Here is a 23,177-nt window from a genome sequence, read left to right on the forward strand (position 1 = left end):
GCTCCCAACAGGAAGCTGTCGAGCATTTAACACATGCACACACTGATGCATCCTGGGTGGCTGCCCTTGATTCACAGGACGCTTTGTGTCTGTTTTTTCAGATTTAATGAAGTGGGAGTAGAAGGACATTTGCGCTGCATCCTGCAGAAGCACCATGTTTATTTTAAGATCAATAGGTAAAGGGCCATTTCTCTGATTAAATTCTCTGCTGTTTTGTCTCACCTACTCACCTACTGATTAGACTCATGCTTCACATACCATTAAATAAGCACAATAAATCATACAGACTGCGTCAGAGTCACACACACCCATTTTTTCTCGTTTTATTCAGTGATAAATAATTTCCTATGATCATAGGCTTTATGTGAAGACATCCGATCAAGGCAAGAGACAAATTAGAGGGCACACATTGCCACCATTAGAAAATAATAGCAGAAACAAAAACAATGAGGTAAGAAGTTCTTTTTTATACATTTGTGGTGCTTCTATTTCTGTTACCTATACTGTTGAATGCACAGTGCTTCCTAATACAGAAATCCTGCCTTTTGTGTCTGTACATTATTAAACAAAAACAGGTCATCATGGCACAATACTGAACCAACCAAGACAGGGCACTGCAGAGTGTAGAGTTAGCAGTATACATCATCAGACCGAGAGTAAGAGAAGCTGAGCGGGAAACAGAAATACAAAACAAAAAGACTTCGCGACTGAGCTCCGTGATTGATTCAACACACACACACACGCACAAACACACTTTTCAGGAGAGATTTGAGTGTCAGTAGGTCATACAAATAAAGCCTATATAAAGCCTATATATGTATATGTTGAAGAGCTGAAGGGCTCAATCAAATCTAAATTAACCTGCAAATATTTTAATGATCGACTGATCACTTAATTTATCCTTTAAGCAGAAATGGCAAACATCAAATATGTTGTTTTGCTTCATCTCTTTTGATACTAAATTGTAGTATTGGTGTGTTATGAACTGGTCTTGTGACAACTGAGAGCAATTTGGTTGGGGGACGGCTGTGCTGAGCTGCTTTTTTTTTGACCGTGTCCATTGTGAATTATTGTCAATAAATCTGCTTGGAAATCATACAAAGCATTTGAACTCCAGAACTTTGCCTGAGAATCATCACGTTTTGAAGGTTTCTCCAGCATCATATAATCCAGTGATAGTTGTCTGTACATCCACGAGTACACTGCAACTCATAGCCACTTCGGCATACTTCTAACAGTGACACTTTGTCAAAACGTGAACAACTGTAGGCTAAATAAATGGGACTCAGGTTGTAGCCCACAGCTAACTCACTGCAACCATGGCAACATCATACTTCCTGTTTACATTCCACAAATTATGGTCATTGTAGTTCTGAAACATGGGCACAGAATTATGCCCCAGTCCAGAAAATAATCCACTACCTTGATGGAGGAGAGATAGCCGAAAACTTTTGATTAGCCTGATGAAGAGTCACCTTTGGGCTCCAGGAACTTCTCATTACTTTCTGAGGTTAATTAGAGGGACTGTTATAGACAAGGAAAATAATGGTTATTTGAAGCCCTAATATGTGGATTTACACAGTACAGACAGTGTGGAGGCTGTACTCGTGATTAAGAGTGAGAGTGAGAGTGTGTGTGTGTGTGTGTGTGTGTGTGTGTGTGTGTGTGTGTGTGTGTGTGTGTGTGTGTGTGTGTGTGTGTGTTTACATTCACGGGCCTCAAGGGCAGCACACTGAGGCACAGCCCCATGCATGGACCTGACCTGCAGTCCCAGTGCCTTCACTGTTGTACAAAACAAAAAATACTCCTTGCTCCCTTCTTCCCTGTCCAACATTAAAGGAGAATACCACCAATTTTCACACCTTAGGTAACATCAGCTTATATTTATAAAAGTCAATACTGTCTGCTATAATTAGCGATAGAGTTCATCTCAACCCCACAGTGATGTACACCTTTGAAAAATACTTTAAACAGTGCTTGTGGCTGTACTTAACAGAATTAAGAGTATTACTACAAATACAAGAGGTGTGTTTATGTTCAGATGATTGTTCTCTAAATTCACAGTCTTCTAGTTATTGGTAAATGATGTGTATCAGCATCATGGCTTTAGCTTAGCATAATAGTTGTTAACATTCACTAATATTCTGTTGCTGTCCATGTAAATAACATAATCCAAGGTCTTATATTGAGTGGCATTCTCCTTTATGGTACTTGACCTCCTGTTCTGCTGCCCAGGGAGGTCACCCCTCACTGCTACCTGCTCCTGAGCTGCAGCTGGTTGTGAGAAAGAGAGGCAGCACGCCTGCACCTTCCTCTGGTCCAAAGCAGCCCGTGAGCTGGACCAGACAGCTGGGCTCACAGCTGCTCTCCCCAGCCACACACCTGGTGCCGTGTGAAGTGACAGGCAAGAATAAACCCTGCTCTAAAGCCAAGCTGGCAGAAAACCCTCCAGTTCCCCTCAAGGATTCAGTTCAGTGAACCTCAATTACACTCAAGCTACTTCAGCGGAAAGGCGGCGGGTTGTGGAAGAAAAACAGAAAAAGAAAAAAAGAACACAAAATGTACAACAACAGAAAAACACACAACTGAAATAGCTAAGAGAAGCCAAAAATAGCAACAGGAGCGGTCGTGACGGCGCAGATGTGTGCTGAGGGCGGGCGAGGGGTCAAATTGAGGAGCAGCTGTAGTGGTCCTCAAGAAATGTGCGCCAGCATTGTGGCTGCAGTTGCCATGACAGTGGCACATTAAGCACCCTTTTCCCAACAGAACAAAAACAGAGAGACGGCCATATTTTAAATCAACACTGGCAGGGTGCTGCGACAGCCTCGGCTGCCCTCTCTCACACTCCTCCACCCCTTTGTGCCCATGTCCTTTAGTGTTTTGCTCTTTCATTCGTTTCCATTTTTTTGTCGTTAGGTACTCCACGGTGCCGCGGTCCCTCGACACTTAACCAAAGACTTCCCTGTATCAGGCTTCTGGCCAGAGTTTGTTGTTTTTGATTTTCAGTCATTTTGTGTTTTTGTAAATCCCATAAAATTTTCAGAGCCTCTCGTGACAGTCCAGAGGCGGGCATGGTCGAGTCCTCAGCCCGGGAGGCAAACTTTGCCTGCAAACAGAAGTCCCACTATGGTGAAGAAGATGGAGAGGACAAACAGCACGTATGAGGAGCCGACCACTGTGTTGTTGGGCAGCTTGTACGGCTGGCCTCCCACCTCGTTGATATAGAAGCCTATGGGGAAGATGAGCGCCGCCATGCAGAACAGGATCACTGGAAGTGAGAGAGAACATGTCAGTTTACTCGACACTCACATATGATTCTACACAATTTTACTCACTAGATTTTCTTGATTTGTCTGAATCCTAACTGTAAAGCAAACATGTATTTCAGAGACAGACTCATATGACTAAATATACACTTACAGGGTTTAAGAGAGAAATGAAAGCAAAAAAAGTCTGACCTCAGCCTACGTTTTAGCCTTTGTTCTCCACACAAGATGCAGAAAATTAAGCATGAACTCACTCAGCAGCTCAAATTGAATTCAATTAGAGCAAGTTCATTAGCAACGTACAATAGTGCCTTTCAAATGGCTTTGAAAGAGCAATTACACATAGCAGAATAATGGTATGCACCATGATCAGCATGACTCTGCATCTCAGGCATTAATGTAACTTTAAGGTTTCAATATTTCATTTTAAAATAGGTTAAATGTCACAGATTATACGTCTGATACATTCTGACAAATGTACAGTAACAGGAGTCCTGAGTTGGCTCAGCAGCTCCAAAATCTGCCACTACATCTTTTCTCGCGGAATGACAGAGTCATTGCTCATTTTACAATAACATCCTGATTGGAAGAGGAGACGGCACAAATCACTGTGGATAGTTTTATTTTGTGAAACTTCACTTGATTTATTATCACCACAGTGGCTGAAAGCAGAAATTGGGGAAAATTTGACACCAAGATAATTTTAGCAGCACTATGGCTGAAATTTTCTTTGAGAACTGGCAGATTTAATTGTCTCATATAGACATCAACCTGAAACCTGAACATTCGGGTAAGAAATCCTCATCCAAAGTCCCACTAATAATGACAATGCTAAGTCCAGCCCTGAAATAGAGCATTTCTAAACAGTATATGGTGTGGTATGTTTAGACAGGAGATGATTTAATATCATTTTGTTTTGCATATTTCTGTTTTTTAGCGGTCTCTAACAAACAAAATTTCACAAAAGCCCCAAGTCCCAAGGTGTGTCGAAGGGCCATTACAGGGTTATTACAGACGTAGAGATGTCTGTAATAACAGCAGGACAAAGAGCAGAAAACGCTGTAAAAGCTAAAACACTTTGAAAAATTACTTTATTAGAGAGCTTTGGTGAACTTTATGGATATGGTAGAAACCAAGGGATGATGAGGTAAGTACCTGCAGTCTTGTGCTTGTTTGTGTGTTTGCAAAGTAATTGTTTTGTTAAAATCACAAAAGTTTCAGCCTCTGATAGCAAGTACTGTAGTGGATGACCATTCGTTTTAGAATATGGAACATAAACCTCGGCAACATGCTCCATTTTTGAGAAAGACAGACGGAAGAAATGCTGAAAGAGCAATTGCATTGAATCACAGCAGCTAAAGTAGCAGAGGACGGCCCCGACGAGACATCTCTATAGAAAATAACCAACATTACATGTGTCACATATTACCATAAGGGGATTGTAGCGCTACATGGGGGAACCTGAGACTTGTGACTGAATTTGTATGCCAATGAGAAGCCTCTACCAAAAAAGAAGTGCTTAGTTATTCATTTTCTGTCAGGCTGTATGGCTGCACATGCATTTAAACTGTAGACAAAACTACTGTGTTTTTCACAAGAGATGACAAAAACTGTGTGCAGGCCCAAATTTACAACCCTGATTCCAAAACAGTTGGGACACTGTAGAAAACATAAATAAAAACAGGATGCAAAGAACTGTGTTCACCAACAACAGTTTTACAAAGTGTTCCTGAGTCCATGTAGCAAAATCCTTTATACAATAAAGTAGTGAACCTCGCTCCATCCTCGCTTCTGAACAACTGAGTCTTTCCAGGATGCTCCTTTCATACCCAATCATGATACTATCACACAAACAGGTGTTTTTGGATCATTCCACAACTTCCCAGTCTTTTCTCGCTCCTGTCCCAACTTGTTTGAAACATGTTGCTGACATCAATTTAAAATAAGCAGATATTTACAAAAATCAATGATGATGAGGTTAAACATTAGATATATTGTCTTTGAACTGTGTTCACTTCAGTATATATCAATAGCAAATATCACATTCTGTTTTATTTATGTTTTACACAGAGTCCCAACTTTTTTGGAATCTGGGTTGTACAAGAATCCTACTAATGATGTCGAAATGCTGATGTTTCCTGTCCATCTCTCCTGTCAATAAACAAATAATGTCAAAGAATACTCTTAAGGTAGCTGAAAAGTTTCAGGAACAACAAATATGCACTGTGCTATTATGAACCTCTAAATCTATCACCTACTGTACAAAGAACCAGACAAATACAAAAACAAACACGATTCAAAAACGAGGCCAGACATGTTTGCAGAGTGCAGGTCTGCAGCTCAGTACTAACAACTCAGAAATGAACTTTATACAGGTTTATAAAGGTGGCATCACACATTGTGTTTCATTTAGAAGTGCCTTAATTTGTTCCTTATACTGATGCAATCACTTTATTATTAATGTGCAACAACAGGCCTAACATATAAATAACTGCTTCCCTAAAACTCAGCTACGACTGGACAATCACTGTGTTATGTTTCTCATTGTTTGGGTTGCTTATGTATTTGCAGTGTTAAAATAATGATATTTCTGATAGAACTTGAAGGCAGCATTAATCCACAGTTATAGTCACAAATGTTTTGGCAAATCATTAAAAAGCATCCCTCAGGAATTCGATTTCATTTCAGCTTTGAAGTTAGTAAAATCAAGCTTTTGTGTGGCTTTAGGCAGTTTATTTGTGGGTAAAACACTATCACTACCAAGTGCTATCCTTGAGCGTAATACAAATTTACAGCATTTCTGACACCCCTGGAATATAGCACTAGTTTCAGTAAATGTTTCTGCAAGAACCATAAAAAAGGTCTTTATGCCACCTCAGGCTGATTAACACAGTTTAAAATTTCTCTACACGCTTAAAGGTGCCAATGATTAATCAGATTTCAGGCTTTCTAAACAGCCACATCCAGTTCTGTTTATCAAGCTAAACTGGCTCACTTTGTGTGTTTACATGCACTTCAGTAACTGGGTTAGCTTTTCTGAGATAGATATAAAGATATAAAGTATATATATAGATATGTGTATAAATTCTTAGTTTCCAATAGAGTAACCTGATTTAAAAGAGTACTCCAGCAATGTAGCATTGCACTTCTGTAACACTGTCTAAATCACAATGGGCTGTTTGGGAAAAATAAAAAATTACTCACAATTACCCACATTGCCCATAATGCAATTGCACACCTGATAGTTTGGCTGGATATAGCTGCGGCTAATGTAGCCCTGAGCCACTAGTCTCAAGCAGAGATGAGGAGCAGGCTACAGAGGTCTGGTAAGATCACACCTCTTAAACTCCACATGATGTGTTTTTTTCAAGTGATATCACTTAAGGCAATTTATCAGATTGTGTGCAGATCCCTCTGGAGCGACAAAAGGCTGTAAACAACTTTGTTCACAAATGCAGTCTTACTCCCCAGGTCCTGAAAACAGACTTTGATGTGCAAAATTGTTGGAGTTCCCCTTTAAACAGATTTGTAGTTGGCTTTTTACAGCACACATGGGCATCACACAGACTGAGGGACAGCATGTTGTGATGTTGTGCTCAGCATGACAGAAGTGCATGAGAGGTGAGAGTTATACTAGGTCTTATCGTACTGTCCAGGAAGCAGGGGTTGGACAACTAACTGTCACCAATCAGAATGGCTCCCTTTTCTTCCTTTTACATACTGAAGCTTCTGGTCAAGCCTATGTAACACACTATAATGGTGAACAGCAAAGTAAGCTGTAACTTTGTGAATCACAGATCAACGGCTGTGCAGAATTTGTAGGGTAGCCTAAATAAAAGTAAAAATAACAGTCGTTGTACTCAAGGAGCACAGTCAGATGTTTTCAGCCAGCATTTCTTCCTGGGCTGACTGTAGTAACATGGTAGGGGATGTGAGAATGTGAACTGTTACATGTTACTAGCGTGTGCTACATAAACTCTAAACTACCTTAGCTTCAAGCAGAATTAAGAGTACTCCAGCAGAAGGCATGGCAGCTCTTTAAAGTTAACTGAGGCAGTGTTGAATTATTTTGATTCCCTCTACAGTCTCAAACCCACTTGGTGACAGCACATAAAGCCATTTTTAGCTTAACTCGTTTACTCTATCTTGACGATTTGCAGCACTGTTCAGTACCTGAGAGATGACTTCTGCTCTAACAAAAATTTCACTGATGTTGCCTTTAACAGTTTTGTTAACTAGACTGCAACTCCAGGAGTCTGCAGTAGCACAGTGATCTGGAAATTGGACTTAAAAGACATTTTGTGGCTTAATTATTGACTAACACACAGGGAAATTTGTTTTTGGCAAATGCAAGTGCTTCATACAATTTTTAAATCATGTTGACATCACATTAAAAATCCAATACTGCCATCAATGAGTCGTGCTCACATATTTGCAACATTATCCACAATATGCAAATGAAACATGTTTGGGATAGCAATCATGGTATGTCTCATCGTAAACACCATCAAATCATCCACACATATACTTCCCTGAATAACATCAACTGAGTGGGCATTCATGCAGGTAGTTGATTAACTAATAAACTGGTTTTATAGTCAGATAGCCACACTGCTCACTGTGCTTTCAGAAAAACTGAATTCCTGCCTTATCTGACACGTAAGCCATCACATACCGTGTTACATCAGAATGACAGTATGTTCAGAAACAGTCCTTGAATAGTCAATCAGATGCATGCTTTGCTGACTCAAACAGGCCAAATGTCTCCAGTTGAGCCAGTGAGCATAAATGAACAATGTCTGGTAAACCTGCATCACAAGGCACACACAAGCAAATATTTATGTCTGCCATTGTGCCTGCTAAAAGTGGAGCCAGAAATACATGGCTCAGCATTCTTCCTGCAAGCTTCACCAGTGCGTTAATTGAAGTGCACCTCATGGGCTGCTGCTTCTCTTAAGTGCCTAAACTGATGACATACAGTGCCTTGCCTTAATCTGCAACTGTTCTGATAATCAAATAATCGCATAAGTCCTTTCCATGCAAAAATGCCAAACATTTTCTGGTAGTAAAAACGAACACTTGCACTTTGGACTGCTGGTTGGAAAAAAAAACAAGAGATGCAAAGGTGTCTCTACTGACATCATTGTTATTCTCTTCAATTAACAACATTTGAGAAGATGTCTGGTGTTTATTCTGACAGAATGTAGGGCCTAGGGCCTTCAGATGCACTAGTGGCCACAGTTTCAAAATATTTCATCCTAAAAATCAATTCACAAAGTTGAGAAACAGAGCTGGTACGACAGATGAAGTGAAGAGCTCCTTGACAAGACTGTCATGTCAAGTTTCAGAGCCATATTTCAATACAGCCATGTTACATAATTTCTGACAAGAGTGTCTGATAAACAAGTTAAATCTAGACCAGCCGTGTTAACGAGAGCCCTGAGAGCAGCGCTGCTCGTTAACGACACTCATCATTCTGGCAAAACTGCACCAGGTGGCTCTAATTGACAACACCTTTCAATTAGCCTCCACATCAAATTAGCTGTAGCTCCACATAATCAGCTGATATGAGCTCATCACAGATATATCATAATCAGTTAACTATTTTTAACTGAATGTTAAAGTTGTGTAAAAATAACAGGATACTGCAGCATGAAATGCCAGAGATGTGTCAGAGGTCATTTAAAAACAGTATCACGTTGTTTTTCAACAAGAGAAACAGTCAATTCAGCTAGCAGCCTCTGACTTTTATGTTTTCTTTTCTTTCTATATACAGACCTCTGACAAGCATTGGCTCCTATCCAATTAGGTTAGCCAACACACCTTTAAGTTGCCATTACATCCCAGGAAGCGTGCAGAGCTGATGAAATTAACAACAGAATAGTGTAAATACTAAAGCGACCCCTTCATAAATTCAGAAAATACATTTGAATGTCATAGTTTGGGCGCAGAGTTTTCTCTAGTCTTTCATCACTACATAGTGTAATTTACGAACTCAAAAAAATGGATTTAGTGGATATCACACTTAACAATAAGGTCTCTGTTCAGGGAGGACCTTAGTAATTGTGGACCAACCCATACATCTGGGGCTGTAGCTTGGAATTTAGAGGAAATTATACACATATTTCTTTATTTTTATTTTGTAATTTCACAAATTATCACCTTTTCTGTAGTTACTGTTAATGTATTGTTAGAATTATATTTATTATTACTCCACACTGCTTGGGTGTGTGTGTGTGTGTGAGTGAGTGTGCATCTGCGTGTGTGTTTGTAGAGTCACAGTGGCGGGTCTGTGCTGGTCATACAAAGCTGTCCATTCAGGTGCCAGTGGCCTGAAGCCAGTTACACTACAGACTGCCTACCTTCTCTCAACCTTCATCACCTGTTTGCCCTGAACGAACCACCCCAGTCTCCTTACCAACTTCACTTTATTCTCTTTTTCCATTTGTGTCTTTACATTGGCACCCATCTCTCACCCACTTACACTCTCAGCTCTTGATCTCTAAAAACAAGATTATTCACTCGGCTCGCCTTCTTTACTCAACTCTCCTTCAGCCCCCAGCCGTTTTCCTCACTTAACCTCTCACCCTCTCCCCCGCTCAGCCCACAGCAGAGAGGTGTTCGCCACTGCAACTCATCAACATCCCATGGAAAAAAACAAGCTTGTGGATTGGTCGCATTTTTGCCAATTCATCACTCTCCTACGCTTCAAACATGCTCTTGAGATACAAGAGGATCTCAGGAAGACCCTCAGCTGCTGAAGTGTCAGCTAATGGAGGTTATATCTTTTTCTTACAACAAACCCAGCTTCTTCTCATTTAAAGTGATAATCATCAGCATGCTTTCAACCCACTTTAAAGAAAAAAAATCACTACTAATAATATACCTCTTGTCTAATATGGCCAACAGAAGCTTAGCTGGGGGACAAGGGTGACAATTGCTCACTGTTGCCGTGGCAACTGCCTCACTTTCCACTGCATGTGCTCGTTAAACAATGACTCAATGCCTTCCAATTTAGCTTGTGACACAGATTTGAGCTCACCGGACAGATAGTTTGTGGAGGGCCTCGGGGTTCTGAAAAGTGGTGATTCATCGGATATTTGTATTAAAGTGATTAGGAAGAGTTGCAAAACCTAATTATGAATCTGCATTTGGCCTGGCGGGCAAAAAACATGAGGAAAGCACTGGGTGCTTGTCTAAAATCTTCAAAACAGAAAGGGCACAGTGTCCTGAAAAATGCACACCGCTTTCGAACAATAATACCGAGCATTGTGGCTTCACAGGCTGCTCCATCTGTACAAGTGCGCTTGAGGCTGTCTATTCCCTTAACTAACCGACCAATCAAAGTCCGCCCTCCCACACAGCCTTACGAAACCGGTCCAGCCACAGTGCACGAGATGGATGCCGAGTTATTATCGAGTGCTGGAAGTGCATCTATACAGAAATTGTGTTTGAAGGAAAAAAAAAAAGGAGTAGCAGTGTTCAAGGCAGGGAGGGAAAACACTAGAGAAACGCCATGGCACATAAGCCACCCACTCGGGTACCAGAGGAGCCGCATTACAAAATAAATCAGCTTCAGGGAGCAAAAGCGGTCGTCAAACACGCAAAAACAACACACATAATGTGCAAATGCAACACACACATATAGCCTCGGATGTTTTGACGTCACACTTGTCCACACATCTAATTTAGCAGTACATAACTGGGCTAAAACCAATTTTTCACACTCATCTCTTCATTAATTATTTCCTGCTCTAAAGAGACTATGTTCATAAAAAGACTGATGCAGCAAAGGTGAATTTTCTAAAGTTATGTCAAGACAGATGCAGTGAGACAGAGAAGAAGGTGAGACAGCTCCAGGGGAAATTTGCTGACGACAAGTCTAATAAAGCAAAATCATTTCATTCAGTGTGAAAGTCAATGTCTTGTCCACTTACTGCCAGTAAAGGCGATCCAGCGGGCGTATTTGGTGGCTTCTCTGCGCCAGTGTGATGCCACCAGCAGTCCACAGGTGACTGTGAGGGAGATGATGCCCATGATGATGAAGAACAGTGTGGTGACCCATTCTGGGGGCAGCCGCGGTGGAATACAGGTCCGGTCTCGTCCGTGAATGGTCTGACATTGCCGGACTAGGCCAACTGTAAGGGCACCTGCACAGAGAGGTTCAATTTTATTTTTTTAATCGGTAAATTCATCATTCACCAAGGACATGAAAACACTGAATACTGACACACTGCTATAATAGGATAGGAAACACAGATTGAGTGGATTAGCAGACATCAGTCCATGGCAACTTCAAGGAAATAACTGCTAAAATAATCTATAAAATTAAGCAATTATCATACAGCTGTTTACGCTGAATCATTTTGATGCCTTACAAGCTGCTAACAAATGCTTCAGCACTGGACTGTGGTAAAGGGTTTGGGTACCATCTATAATCATCTATAAGAATTTAACACACCTATTAAGTAGAATTACTGCTTTGCAGTTGCATGCCTCTGCCAGCCAGTCAAGTTGCAGTTTGCATCCATACATGTCCATACTCATATGACATACCATATGTAGCAAAGACTTTAAAGTGGATTTTTTTGGTGAAATTGAAGCTATAATTGTTGATGTGTATGATTCCAGTGAGAAACATGCTGTCTTCACTTACTGACTATTTTTTACAGGAGACTACAGAGGATTGACAGAGAGCTTGATCACGTGGTGCAACGACATTTTATCCTAGCCACATGTATGTGAAATTTTGTCATAATTAGCATACCAAAACTTTAGGTTTGGACAGAAATACATTTTCTGCTAATAATATACTAATGCAAATAATATTTCATTCTGGCCCCCAAAACACAAATGAAGCCCTGCATTTTAGGGCAATTATCAAAACATGGAGAGGATGTCTAACAGCTGACGTTTGAGCATGTGATCTCAATTTCATAGACTACATCTTTGAGGGTGACAGTATGTCTAAAAGCTGAATAAAAGAGGAGAAAGATTGTGAGCGTGAAAAACTATAACGGCACAGGAGATTAAGGGTCTTGTGCTGGAGAAAAACAGTAAAGCGGTGACGAATTGGTGCTTCAATCGATGACAAGGTCCTCTGAGGGAAAGGCTAAAGCATAGCAGCTCAACTGATGACAGAGTGAAAGAGGAACAGGTGAAGAAGGAGGGATGAGAGAGAGAAGCTCCTTTAATTTGTCACCAATTTGGAGCTGGCGAGGAGCTGGTGGGACCAGCGAGTTGCCAACATTTTTTCTTGTGCTTTCATACTCAAGAAGAGAGGCAGAGGACTAAATCAATCCTGCCAATTAGTGAATCTATCCCACGCAGGTGTGACACTTAACACAGACACAGTAAGAATTTGCAATGATATCAGACAAATCTGCAGCAGCGTTTAAGGCTCGGTATATAAAGCAAATATATGTCCTATATGTCCTCGGCTATAGCCACCATCTCCTTCCTCCAATCTTCGTCTTTGGCTAGGATCTTATGTAAATATGCACATCTGCTATTACAAAACATGGCGTGACTTGATGTTCTACTATACCTATTGATCACTGATCAGACAGGGAGACAAATGGCTGTCTCTGTCAGTGTGAAGGCTAGTACACGGAGCAGGAATAGGCTCCAGTGGTGCAGCCAGTCTGGAGAGGCGCCATTCAATCAGAGCTCGTCCTCAAGGGGAATTTCTACCTGAGTAAGCAGAACAGCGTCGCATCACTCAAGCCTCTGCTGATCACAGGTCTTGGGCAAAAGAAAGGCGGACTGTAAGCAATGGGCTGTAGGGAATGAGAGGTGTTTGAAAACTTAGAGGGGGTGTCAGTGTGATGGCTTTTAGTGGTGTGCACTTGGACGATGTACAGTATAATGGTCTTTTTGGATTGATGAAGAGCTGTGTGAAAAACGCACCCACCTACTGCACTTCAGTGAGGCACAAAAGGCTTTGGCAAAGAAATCAGGTTTGTCCATCAAAAAAGTTTAACCTGGTTAAATTAAATTTTTGCAATGTCATCCAACAACGCACTGCATTAGCTAACTAGAGACCATCTTGCATAACTAGAGAGCATCACACCAGCTGCAACGCCCGTCAACATGTTGACTTTCAGACCCCATGAGTACTCAGTACTCAAACCACACTGAGCTTCAAACTCGGCTTTCATTTTGATCTCAGCTACACACATGTGGGCACCTAAAGCAACACTCTCAGACAAACAAAGCGCCTTAAGTTTCTCTAACACACCGCTGTTTTCGGTCTGAATGCTCCGTTAGTGCAGAAAACCAACCAGAGTTCTTGAAATGCCACTAGCTATAAATGTCACTCAGTCATAATTAATAAACCCCATACATGCAAAACAAACTCACAAGTAAGAAAAACAAACTTTACATAAAAGGTGCCCTTTGAAGTTTTGTTGGGTTTTTCTTCTCTTCCCTGGACTTGCTGCAGCATATCTGGGCTCATTACTGCCCCCTCCTGATCAGTGGAAGAGGGTGAAACCATTGGCAAGACTGTATCACATTCTCGTGATGGACAAATTAATGTGGACCCACAAATAGAAAAACAGCTCCACTGCACAACTGGAGGTCAAAAACTCTACAGGAAACCTTTAAATAAACTATGTCCCTCTATGTAAAACAGCTAAAAATATACGGTATGTGGCTAGGCTAATTCTAAATCGAGGCTTAAATGACACAGTGTCGCCTCAAAATAATACAACATTGCGTCCTCTTCAAGTATTATTTGACAAAAGAAAAATGAATGAGTGGTAAACACTCATTCCACTGACCACAAAATAACCCATTCACTGGACAGGCAAGCCTCTGTGGGCAACGACATAAAAGTTCAACAGTGGCTCAGCAGGTGGGCGGACGCGTACATGAGACAAGTATGCAAGCTGGAATTTCAGAAGGTCAAACGTTTTACTTGCTCTGTCTGGCACCCAAATCCAGACATTTCATAACCCATCTGCAATAACCTTTGTATATTTACACAATGAATACATACGTATATATGATGCCGCTAACAAACCTATTGTGTCTAAAGCACTTGATCCAAACAGAAAACCAAAGCCTGTTCAAGAAAAGTGTTCTTGTTGCTGCGGGGGTGTGGTGGGCTCTGCAGGCTGTCCAGAGGAAATCCTGTCCCCTTTATAACACACAGTGAAAGCACTGCTTTTACAGTAACAACCCACACAAACAATGCCAGTGGTTCAAAAGGAACGCCTTGAGAGTCTGCAGATCTTTAAGTAAGCTTGATACTGCAGAAGTGAGGGCTTTGCGTCTATTGTTATAGGCATAAAAACCAACCTACCTTTTAGACCACACACAAAAGCAATGCTGTTATTAGAAAACATGTTTTATTACAGACAAGGAACAAGTAAAAAGGATGTTCTCTGTGGTCAGATTTACCTATCATAGTCTGTGCAGAACGTAATGGTGAAAAGAAAAAAATGTATGTCATGGCTGATGACACAAATGGCAACAGAATGGCTCGCAGGCTTACTCAACAGCCTATTGCTGACACCAACCCAATTTTACAGCGTAACCTTAAGAAAGTTAAAGAACGAGAGGTGAGCAAGGTAAGGAAAGCAGGGACTGGTGCTGGAAAGAAGAGAACATGAAGCAAAAGTCTGAAAACTGTGCTTAATGGCACTGGTTTATGACCATTTCCCCTGGATTCTGTGGCCTCCTGCTGTTTCACTAGCTCTGTGTGGAATTCCTGCCCTACAGCAGGCAGGCACGCTATGGTACACAGATACAGGTAAACAACTCAACAAGCAGGCGCACACACTAACAGTTCCAGTTAAAGTCTGGACTGATAGTCAAACAACAACAGTGTGTTCATGATACATATTCTTACTCTGATGCGGGAGATTCCACTTCAACTTCAAACACACAACGCTAGAAACTTGGCCCGGCTATGTAAGAATATGTATGAAGATAAATTTAAGGAACAATTCGCCATTTTGGGAAGTAGGTTTATTTGTTTTCTAGCAGAGAGTTAAATGAAAAGATCAATAGCACTCTCATATCTGTCCGTTAAATATAAAGCTAAAACCAGCAACCTGTAGCTTAGCTTAGAGCCTGGAAACAGCTAGTCTGGATCTAAAAAATGTTTAAAAAAAAAAAATCTACCAGCATCTCTAAAGCTCACTAATTAACTCACCACTGGTTGCCTGGCAACTGCTTCCAGTTAAGAAATATTCCAACATAAAACATTTTCCTTTTCACACTACAGTGTTGTACGGATTAAAGGAACAACATACAAGCTGTTAATTACTGAGCTACTGAGCTAAGCTACCTAGCTGTGGCTGTAGTTTCATATTTAACAACAGATATGAGAATGCTATCAAACTGCTCATTTAAAACTGTCAAAGCGAATAAGTCTGGCAGAGTGATTTTGTCCTGGTATGTCACTAGCATAATGACTTGTCCATTTCAAAACACAGTGCATCTGTATTTGGAACAGTGCACATCTGCAGGGTCAAAGTTGGAGAATAGTGAACTCTGACTTACGAGTCCACCGGACCGACTTGAGGTGAACAACAGGAAGCAATGAATACCTCATCTGATATTAGTTTAAAAACACAGACCAATTCTCCATTTTGAGCGCCTGCTCGCTTTCGCACCCCCATCACACCCTGCTAGCCTGCAGTCAGCTCTGTACTCACTATGATCAAAATACTCCTCTCACCATGTCTCGGCCCAAATGAGAGGAAATGAGGTCCGTGTCTGCTCATCTTCAGCATGATGATGTTGTCATTAGTGGAGCATAGGGGGTGCTGCTGTTTGAAAGCTCTAGAGGGATGAGTCAAACAGGCCTCTGAACTGTGGTGGGCGGCAAGTAGGCAAGCTAAAGTAGCAGGCACCTTCTGCTGGAGCACAGCTGTGTATGGTCCAAAACATGTTAGACTAAAAAATGGACCCAAAGAAGAAATCCACTGCTGCTTACTATCATCACCTCGTCAGTCTATTGTTCACGCTGTTGAATCGAATTTAATAATATACCTACTAATATAACATTTCTTCCAAGACCTTACACCTTACACCAAGGCACCAAGTTAAAGAATCCTATGTTTAAAGTCAATGTTGAAATTTAAATCACTCAATCATTAAATCCTGAACACAACCTAGATGTTACATATTTACATTAAATCATAATGTCATAATTATGCTTGCCTATAGTTTTCAAAACATTGTCGTGTCCATATCTGCAGTTCTGCAGTCAGTGCTGCTGGTTTAGTCTTTGCCTATTGGTGGCACAGGCTGGACCCAAACTGCTGGCTCTGTAGCTCTGCAACTGGATGACATTGGCTGTGCCTGGTTTCATTTGCTTTGCATCAATGACACTGTCTCCTTGTGCTTTGAAAAGAGATACCAGAAATAACACATTTTAATATTATCCCATTTCATCTATTTTGGATAATGTCAAACTATAACTACAGTGGCAGATCCTGAACACCAGTGATTATCTTCCGCAGACAGATACTACTTGTACTTGTACAAAAAGCATTTAAAAAAGCATTCTCTTTTCTCTTTTTTGCTCGACACAAACAAAAGTTAGAATCTAGCAACTACTTGAATACCTAAAATATCTGAATAGCATGCACTCTGGGGTAATAAACATCTGCTGCAAAGGAAAATGTCAGTGGTATGGAGCTTACTTATAATCACTGCTGATAAGATGATAAAAAAACAAAATTTTTGTTGTCTTCAAACACATCTTCCTTGAAAAGGAAAACAATGCTGCATCTTCCTGTCACGACTACCACCTTGTGATCTCCATCAACAGCAGTCTTTTATTCTTGCCTCATTCAGTAGCTCACTGCATACAATAAAACACTTTGCAAAGTAATTGCAGGGTAATGCCAAGCTGGAACAGTGGGTGTGTATACCTCATTCTTAAACAAACTGATTCCCACCTCAACTAAACGCAGCTGACACTGTTGATATCGAAATAGTTAACTGGCCTATGACATGGGCACAACAGCAAAGAGCGAGGTTTTTAAAAACTGTTTTTGTGAAATTCCACTTTTCAGGTATGATACCTACATGGAAAGACGGTACATGTGAAAATCATCACTGGTCTTGGATACAGCAACATGATGAGAAGCCAGCCTGTATCTGGATGTGATTTCGCATTTTTTATGAGTGTGTGTGTGTCTGTGTCTGTGTGTATGCATGCATACAGAGTCTTTCACAGGTTATTCAGGCCATCCACTGTGGTGACAAATATCTATAGGACTGCAGTCAGTGGCGGAGCTGCCGAGAATCACAGTTTGTGCCTGACACTGCAGCAACAATGGCTTTGTCTTGAAGCTCAGCACAGGAAATCAGCTGCAGCTGTTACTACCTGAGGATATCACACTTCTCTCGTTTTGTACTACTTCTCCCTCCTCATAGGTTGATTTCCCTTATCACTTCAAAACCATGTTACTCAAAAGCCTAAAGGTTTGTTGACTCATTCTTGATTAGTTCACAAAATAAAAGCTTTGATCAAATCACTTGACAAAAACAGTGACAGAAAGCCACACACTCAATAAGCAAAGTTAGTTTTTATAGATGCTAACTGCCCAGGGGAACATGTCTGTTTCTCTACGCTCTGAGTACAAAGACGGCACACTGAGGTCCTCGAAGGGCAGGTTGTCAAGCACTGAGCCCCTCTGATAAGACAACAATTACGCTAGAGGTCAGCTGATTGGAGAAAATACAATGTGGGGCTCTTACTTCATATTAACTTCAAACAATACACTAGTCTGTGGAATGGGGCAGACAAAATAATGCAAACGGCTCATGATAAACAGTTTAACTATGAAATAACTTAATCACAAGTACTACACTGCAAGAAATGTGGCTCTTACTAGGTCAAATCCGAGCTGAAATAGAGGCCTAACAATCAGCCAACGTGAAAGTGTTCAAATGAACCAAAGACTGCAAAGAGACTAAAATTACTTAATATGTCTAAATAATCTTAAAAATCAAAACAAAACATGCCACAGACAGACAAGCTGTACTGGCCAGGAATTTCCGTTCCCTTTCCATCCTCTAAAAACTGGTGCTAGTCCACCTGTCCCGGAGGATGTCAATGTCCCAGACAAATGGGCAAAATTCCGGATGAATATTATCCACATTAACAGCCCCTAGCTTCCCATGTTTTTGTGTCTAAGTGACTAATGGGGACAACATTTTCTGAAATTGGTCCAGTATTGAGTGAGAGCAAAGCAGCCAGCAGCTGCGAAATAGCCCGCAACGTAACGCTTCTGGCCGTTAGTTCACCATCGATGTTCATCCACTGAAAGTGTTTGTTTTTGCTACTGACAGGCACAGATTATTATTCTAAGTATCAGGCAACGTTATGGAAGCATCCCTGCAGAGTTAAACCTTTTTGTTTAAGAGTAATATCCTTTTTGTTTAACCAGAAACAGCTGTATCGTTCTCATCAAAGCCACCAGACTCCATTTAAAGAAGCATTAATTTTATCATTGAAATACACACCTCATTCAAACTCGACAGAAACAAAATAACACTCAACAAAACCTTCTTGGTTCGTCTTTCCACTGTTCCAACAATCGCCAACTCTGGTTTGGTCAAAATTAACCTTGGTGAAAATATCAAGGGAGGAGCCAGAAAACCAGCATGCTTATTTTCACATCTAAATCTGGAATTATTTTCAACAGACCAGAGCGACTTAAATATGGTGGACTTCAACAGAAAATGTGTTTGTTATTTTGTGTACCTATGCATGAGACACACATTAGTGAGTGACTATGTCAAGAGAGGACCTTTGCAAAACAGTGATTTCACTGCACAATAATAATAAATATAGAAGATACAAAATGGTACAGCACCATCAAAGCTCTGAAAAAGACAACTTCAGTGCACAGCACAGTGTATTTGAGGGCTGGAGGTGCTACCAACTGAAAGATGAACACATGATGAGAAGAAACGACAACACTTTACTTTAACCCCCATTTAACATTTATCATCATATAAACATTTAATAAAAGGTTTGTAACACACTAAAACGTAGTTGTAAGCCGATATAAGGATGTGTTTAATTTTTTTATGTATAGTATTTGTCAACAACTAGCCTATAACATCTCTTATGAAGAAAGACATATTTCATATTATTATAACTGTGGTTTACTGTCATTCATTAGCTGTTGCACCAGCCATCACTTATGGGTGCCCACAGGAGGAGTTATAGTTGTTGACATTTTAATGACTACAAAATTAACATTGTGCTTAAACTACATTATGGTGTGTAATAAATGATTTATTAAATGCTAAATATGTACCACAAAAACTAACAACACTTTTGTGGTACAGAAGGCACACTCAACCCATAAAAAAATACAATAAAGGATTTTTTATTGACACAGACAAGTGCAAAGCTGTGTCAAAAATAACTTCTCGGATATTTGGTATTTAAGGTGCAAATAATGTGGAATTTCTGTTTATTTTCTTATTGACTATATAATCTAAAGAGGCTGCTATAAGACTACCATGCCACACATGCCATACCAAGATAGACAATTGTAACCTACAGTCCAAGGCGAAAATTTACTTTCCAAGCAAAATAACTGCATTTCTGGACCAAAGAACACTACAGAATATTGAGTAGATCAACAATCTACTAGTTTCCTACTAGATAGTCCAAAACAGTGGCTGGTACATTCTCAAAATGTTACAAGGGAAAAGGGTGTGAGGGAAATGTATGCCGTTGTCAGTGGTCTTTCTCCTCCATGTCTCATAAAACCATCCAAGACAAGTTGCATCGCATCATCAAAGAGAGCAGTGGAAGCTGTGAGGGGAAGTGAGAACAGTGACAGGGAGGTGGAAGTTGGTCGTTGTACGACACTCACTCTGCAACAACACCCACACGCACCACAACACTGCAGTTTAAATATAGCAAAGGCTTGACTTTCTGTACCTGCAGATACAGACACTGTGGATCTCAGCAGGAAGTTATCATGCACTTTTTGGCTGTAACACACTTAATTTTAGATGTGATCTTCAGCCAAAGTCCAGAACCATGTCTCACACACAGCTATGGATCCATTACATGCTCTCCGACACAATCAAACTGACTGCATTGTAAATGGTGTCCTCATTTCATTTGCATCCTATTAGTACTTATGTACAGAGGGCTTATTCTGTAGAGCTAATACAGCCTGGATGTGTATCGGTGGATGATGGACCCTCCCTGACCCAGTTACTAAGCTGTCATCCTACAGAGGGAACAAAGAGGAGCAGCTGTCTATCAATAGCCTCAACATGTTTTTTAAGGACTGGCACAAATAAAAGAGAGGACTAATTGCACGTGCATCTGTCCAAAATCAGCAGGGACATTACAAATAAGCACCTGCTTTGGTTCCTCAGGCGATCGCTGATTACATTGATCACATGGAGGTCACTTCAAGTGTCAAGTCACCAGAGAAACACAGAACCAAAATTACCTCCAGTTGCTGATCAATTTAATTGCCTCTGTGGTCTATAAAATGTCTGAAAATAGTGAAAAATAGCAGCAAAATTTTCCTTAGAGCACACTGTCAAATCCTCAACTTGCTTGAATTGTTTCACAATAATTAACCCCCTCAATGCAAATAATGCTGACATAAAACAAAGAAAAGCGACACATTCTCACATGTAAGCAGCTGGTGCAAGCATATTTTTGATAAATTAATTCAATATATTAAATAATAATTTCAAATATGCAACACATCCTCTGATTTTAGCTTCACATTGTGAGGATAAACTTTGAACGGAATATCACTACTTATTTTTTACCGCTGATCAGACAAACACGCAATTTCAAGACATAGCCTTGAAATCTAGCAAATCTTTGTTTTCTTATATTTTACCATTCGTCTATTAATCGACATTCACGAAAGTAATGATAAAAAGCAATCCCAGAAGCAGGAGAGATCCATTGTACTGATCACTTATTAACATCAAATTATTGATGGTAGTTTGGTCTGGGAGGCAATAAGAAGCAACATAAATATGCACAGGCTACACAGCTGTGGTAGACAAAAGATGCTGCAGATAAACCCTCCACACAATGGAACTGATCTTTGCTGTGGAGATTATCTGATGGCAAAATATGGGGACAGTGGCAAGAAGTCCTGCTAAAATCACACAAAACATAAGAGCAGTTTTGAATTGCAGTTATGGCCTGCTTCGTTTACCTGCTGATTCACCAGTGTTGATCCAGTCAGGGTTTGCAATGCTGGCAATTGCAAAGATATCTGCTGCCAGAAACAGACACCCTGAAATGATCGTTAGTTTATCCATATCGTCGGCTGCTGAATGACGTGGAGAAAATGTGGTGGTAGTTGTCCAAATGTGACCCCGATAGTTGAAAGACACAGGGTGGGCTGTTATCAGTCTAACCTCGCCCCCTTCAACAGGAGCCTGCTGTTGTGGTTCTGCTGTGCATTTTGCAGCAACGTTAGCTCCTTCGCGTTAAGCAAGCGCGAGCCCCAGCTACAAAAGGCTCAAATACAACGCACGAAAGCATCACATCTCAAATGCTCGTTGCAGTCCAGGAAGGTAAAACAACAGTTCACTCAGCGCCAGGGCCCTGAACCACTTGTGTTGTCTTTCGGATCCGTTTAGCAGCAGCTGCAGCCGCAGCAGCAGCAGCATCGGGTACAGCTGCGGCTAGCAGATAGCTAGCTAGCTATTTCCCAGATTCGGGCTCGGTGTGCCGAGCTGCGGCCCAGAGGCTGCTCGACGGCCGAGACCGCGACTGCGCTAGCATTTCAGACAGAATGTCACACAGACGGAGGTGGAGAAGAAGCAAAGACAGTTCCCTTCACTTCGCCGTATCCGTGTTTCTAGCGAAGGTTTAACGTTAGCCGTCAGGAAAACGAGAACCCATCACCCTCTCTTGCTTATTCGAGCCCGTTCTCCTTCTCCGCTGGAATAGCATCTGGTACTTTCAGTCCGTTAGCCAGCCCGCTTCACCTCTTCTTCTTCTTCGGACCGCGGCGAGGGGACTGGACTCGGTTTTATAACGCTGCGTATTTAAATCCAAACGAGACGATGTAGGTCCGAATCTGGACGGTAGAACGGTAACGTTATTGTTATGCTTCCCACCCGTGTGCCCACCGTTAGCTCAGCCTCCCTTTCTGCCAAATGACATCAGGCGAACACCCCCACGCAGCGTCAGTCGCGCGCGCACACACACACACACACACACACACACACACACACACACACACACACACACACACACACACACACACACACACACACAGAATTCAGTGTCTTCACGTTCTGGAGGGGGCCGAGGGGGGACGTTCACTTCTCGCGATACTATACAAAAAAGGGGTTCGTGTTGTCCTGAGTCGCCCTGTTTGTGGCTATTAATTGAATGTCGGTGATATGAGGATGTGTCTTCAAAGTCTTTTCAAGGCACCAGTGTAACATACACGGCCCTAATATTGCGCTTCCACAGTTATCATACGGCATGATTTAACAATCCAATTATTTCTATTTTTGGGAATTGTGGCTCTGCCCGGTGTCAAAATCTAATTTTAAGACCTTTGTTGCTTTAAAATTAGAGTGCTCACAGTAAAGCTGTGTTTAGTTCAACTAAAGCTGATATGATTAATAAAATAATCAATTAGTCAATTGAAAAACAAAAATCATTTTGATGATCAGTTAAACATTCAGGACATTTATCAAGATAGAACTTCAAACATTCACTTGTTCCAGCTTCAAAAATGTATGAATTTTTTACATTTTGCTATCATTTAATAATCCAAATAGTTAATAAATTAATGAAAAAGGCCTAAATCAATTTACCACAGACTAACTGACAGTGTGATATGGGATATATACTATAGTCACAAGCCCCTCAGCAAATTAATATATTACATACAAAACATATCAGTTATAAAATAT

The 23,177-nt window shown here is 40.9% G+C and overlaps 1 protein-coding gene across 1 annotated transcript; it reads right to left on the reverse strand.

Moving 5' to 3' along the window:
* Positions 1-991: 991 nt before the first annotated feature.
* mosmoa (modulator of smoothened a) lies at positions 992-22,390 on the reverse strand. Its single transcript, XM_041957026.1, has 3 exons — positions 21,455-22,390; positions 11,204-11,416; positions 992-3,268 (listed from the first exon to the last, which is right to left on the reverse strand). Exons 1-3 carry the CDS (start codon positions 21,558-21,560, stop codon positions 3,084-3,086), a joined length of 504 nt encoding a protein of 167 aa, XP_041812960.1. The 5' UTR covers positions 21,561-22,390; the 3' UTR covers positions 992-3,083.
* Between the last annotated feature and the right edge of the window lie 787 nt (positions 22,391-23,177).

The sequence above is a fragment of the Chelmon rostratus genome, chromosome 17 (assembly GCF_017976325.1).
Source record: "Chelmon rostratus isolate fCheRos1 chromosome 17, fCheRos1.pri, whole genome shotgun sequence".
Lineage (NCBI taxonomy): Eukaryota > Metazoa > Chordata > Actinopteri > Chaetodontiformes > Chaetodontidae > Chelmon > Chelmon rostratus.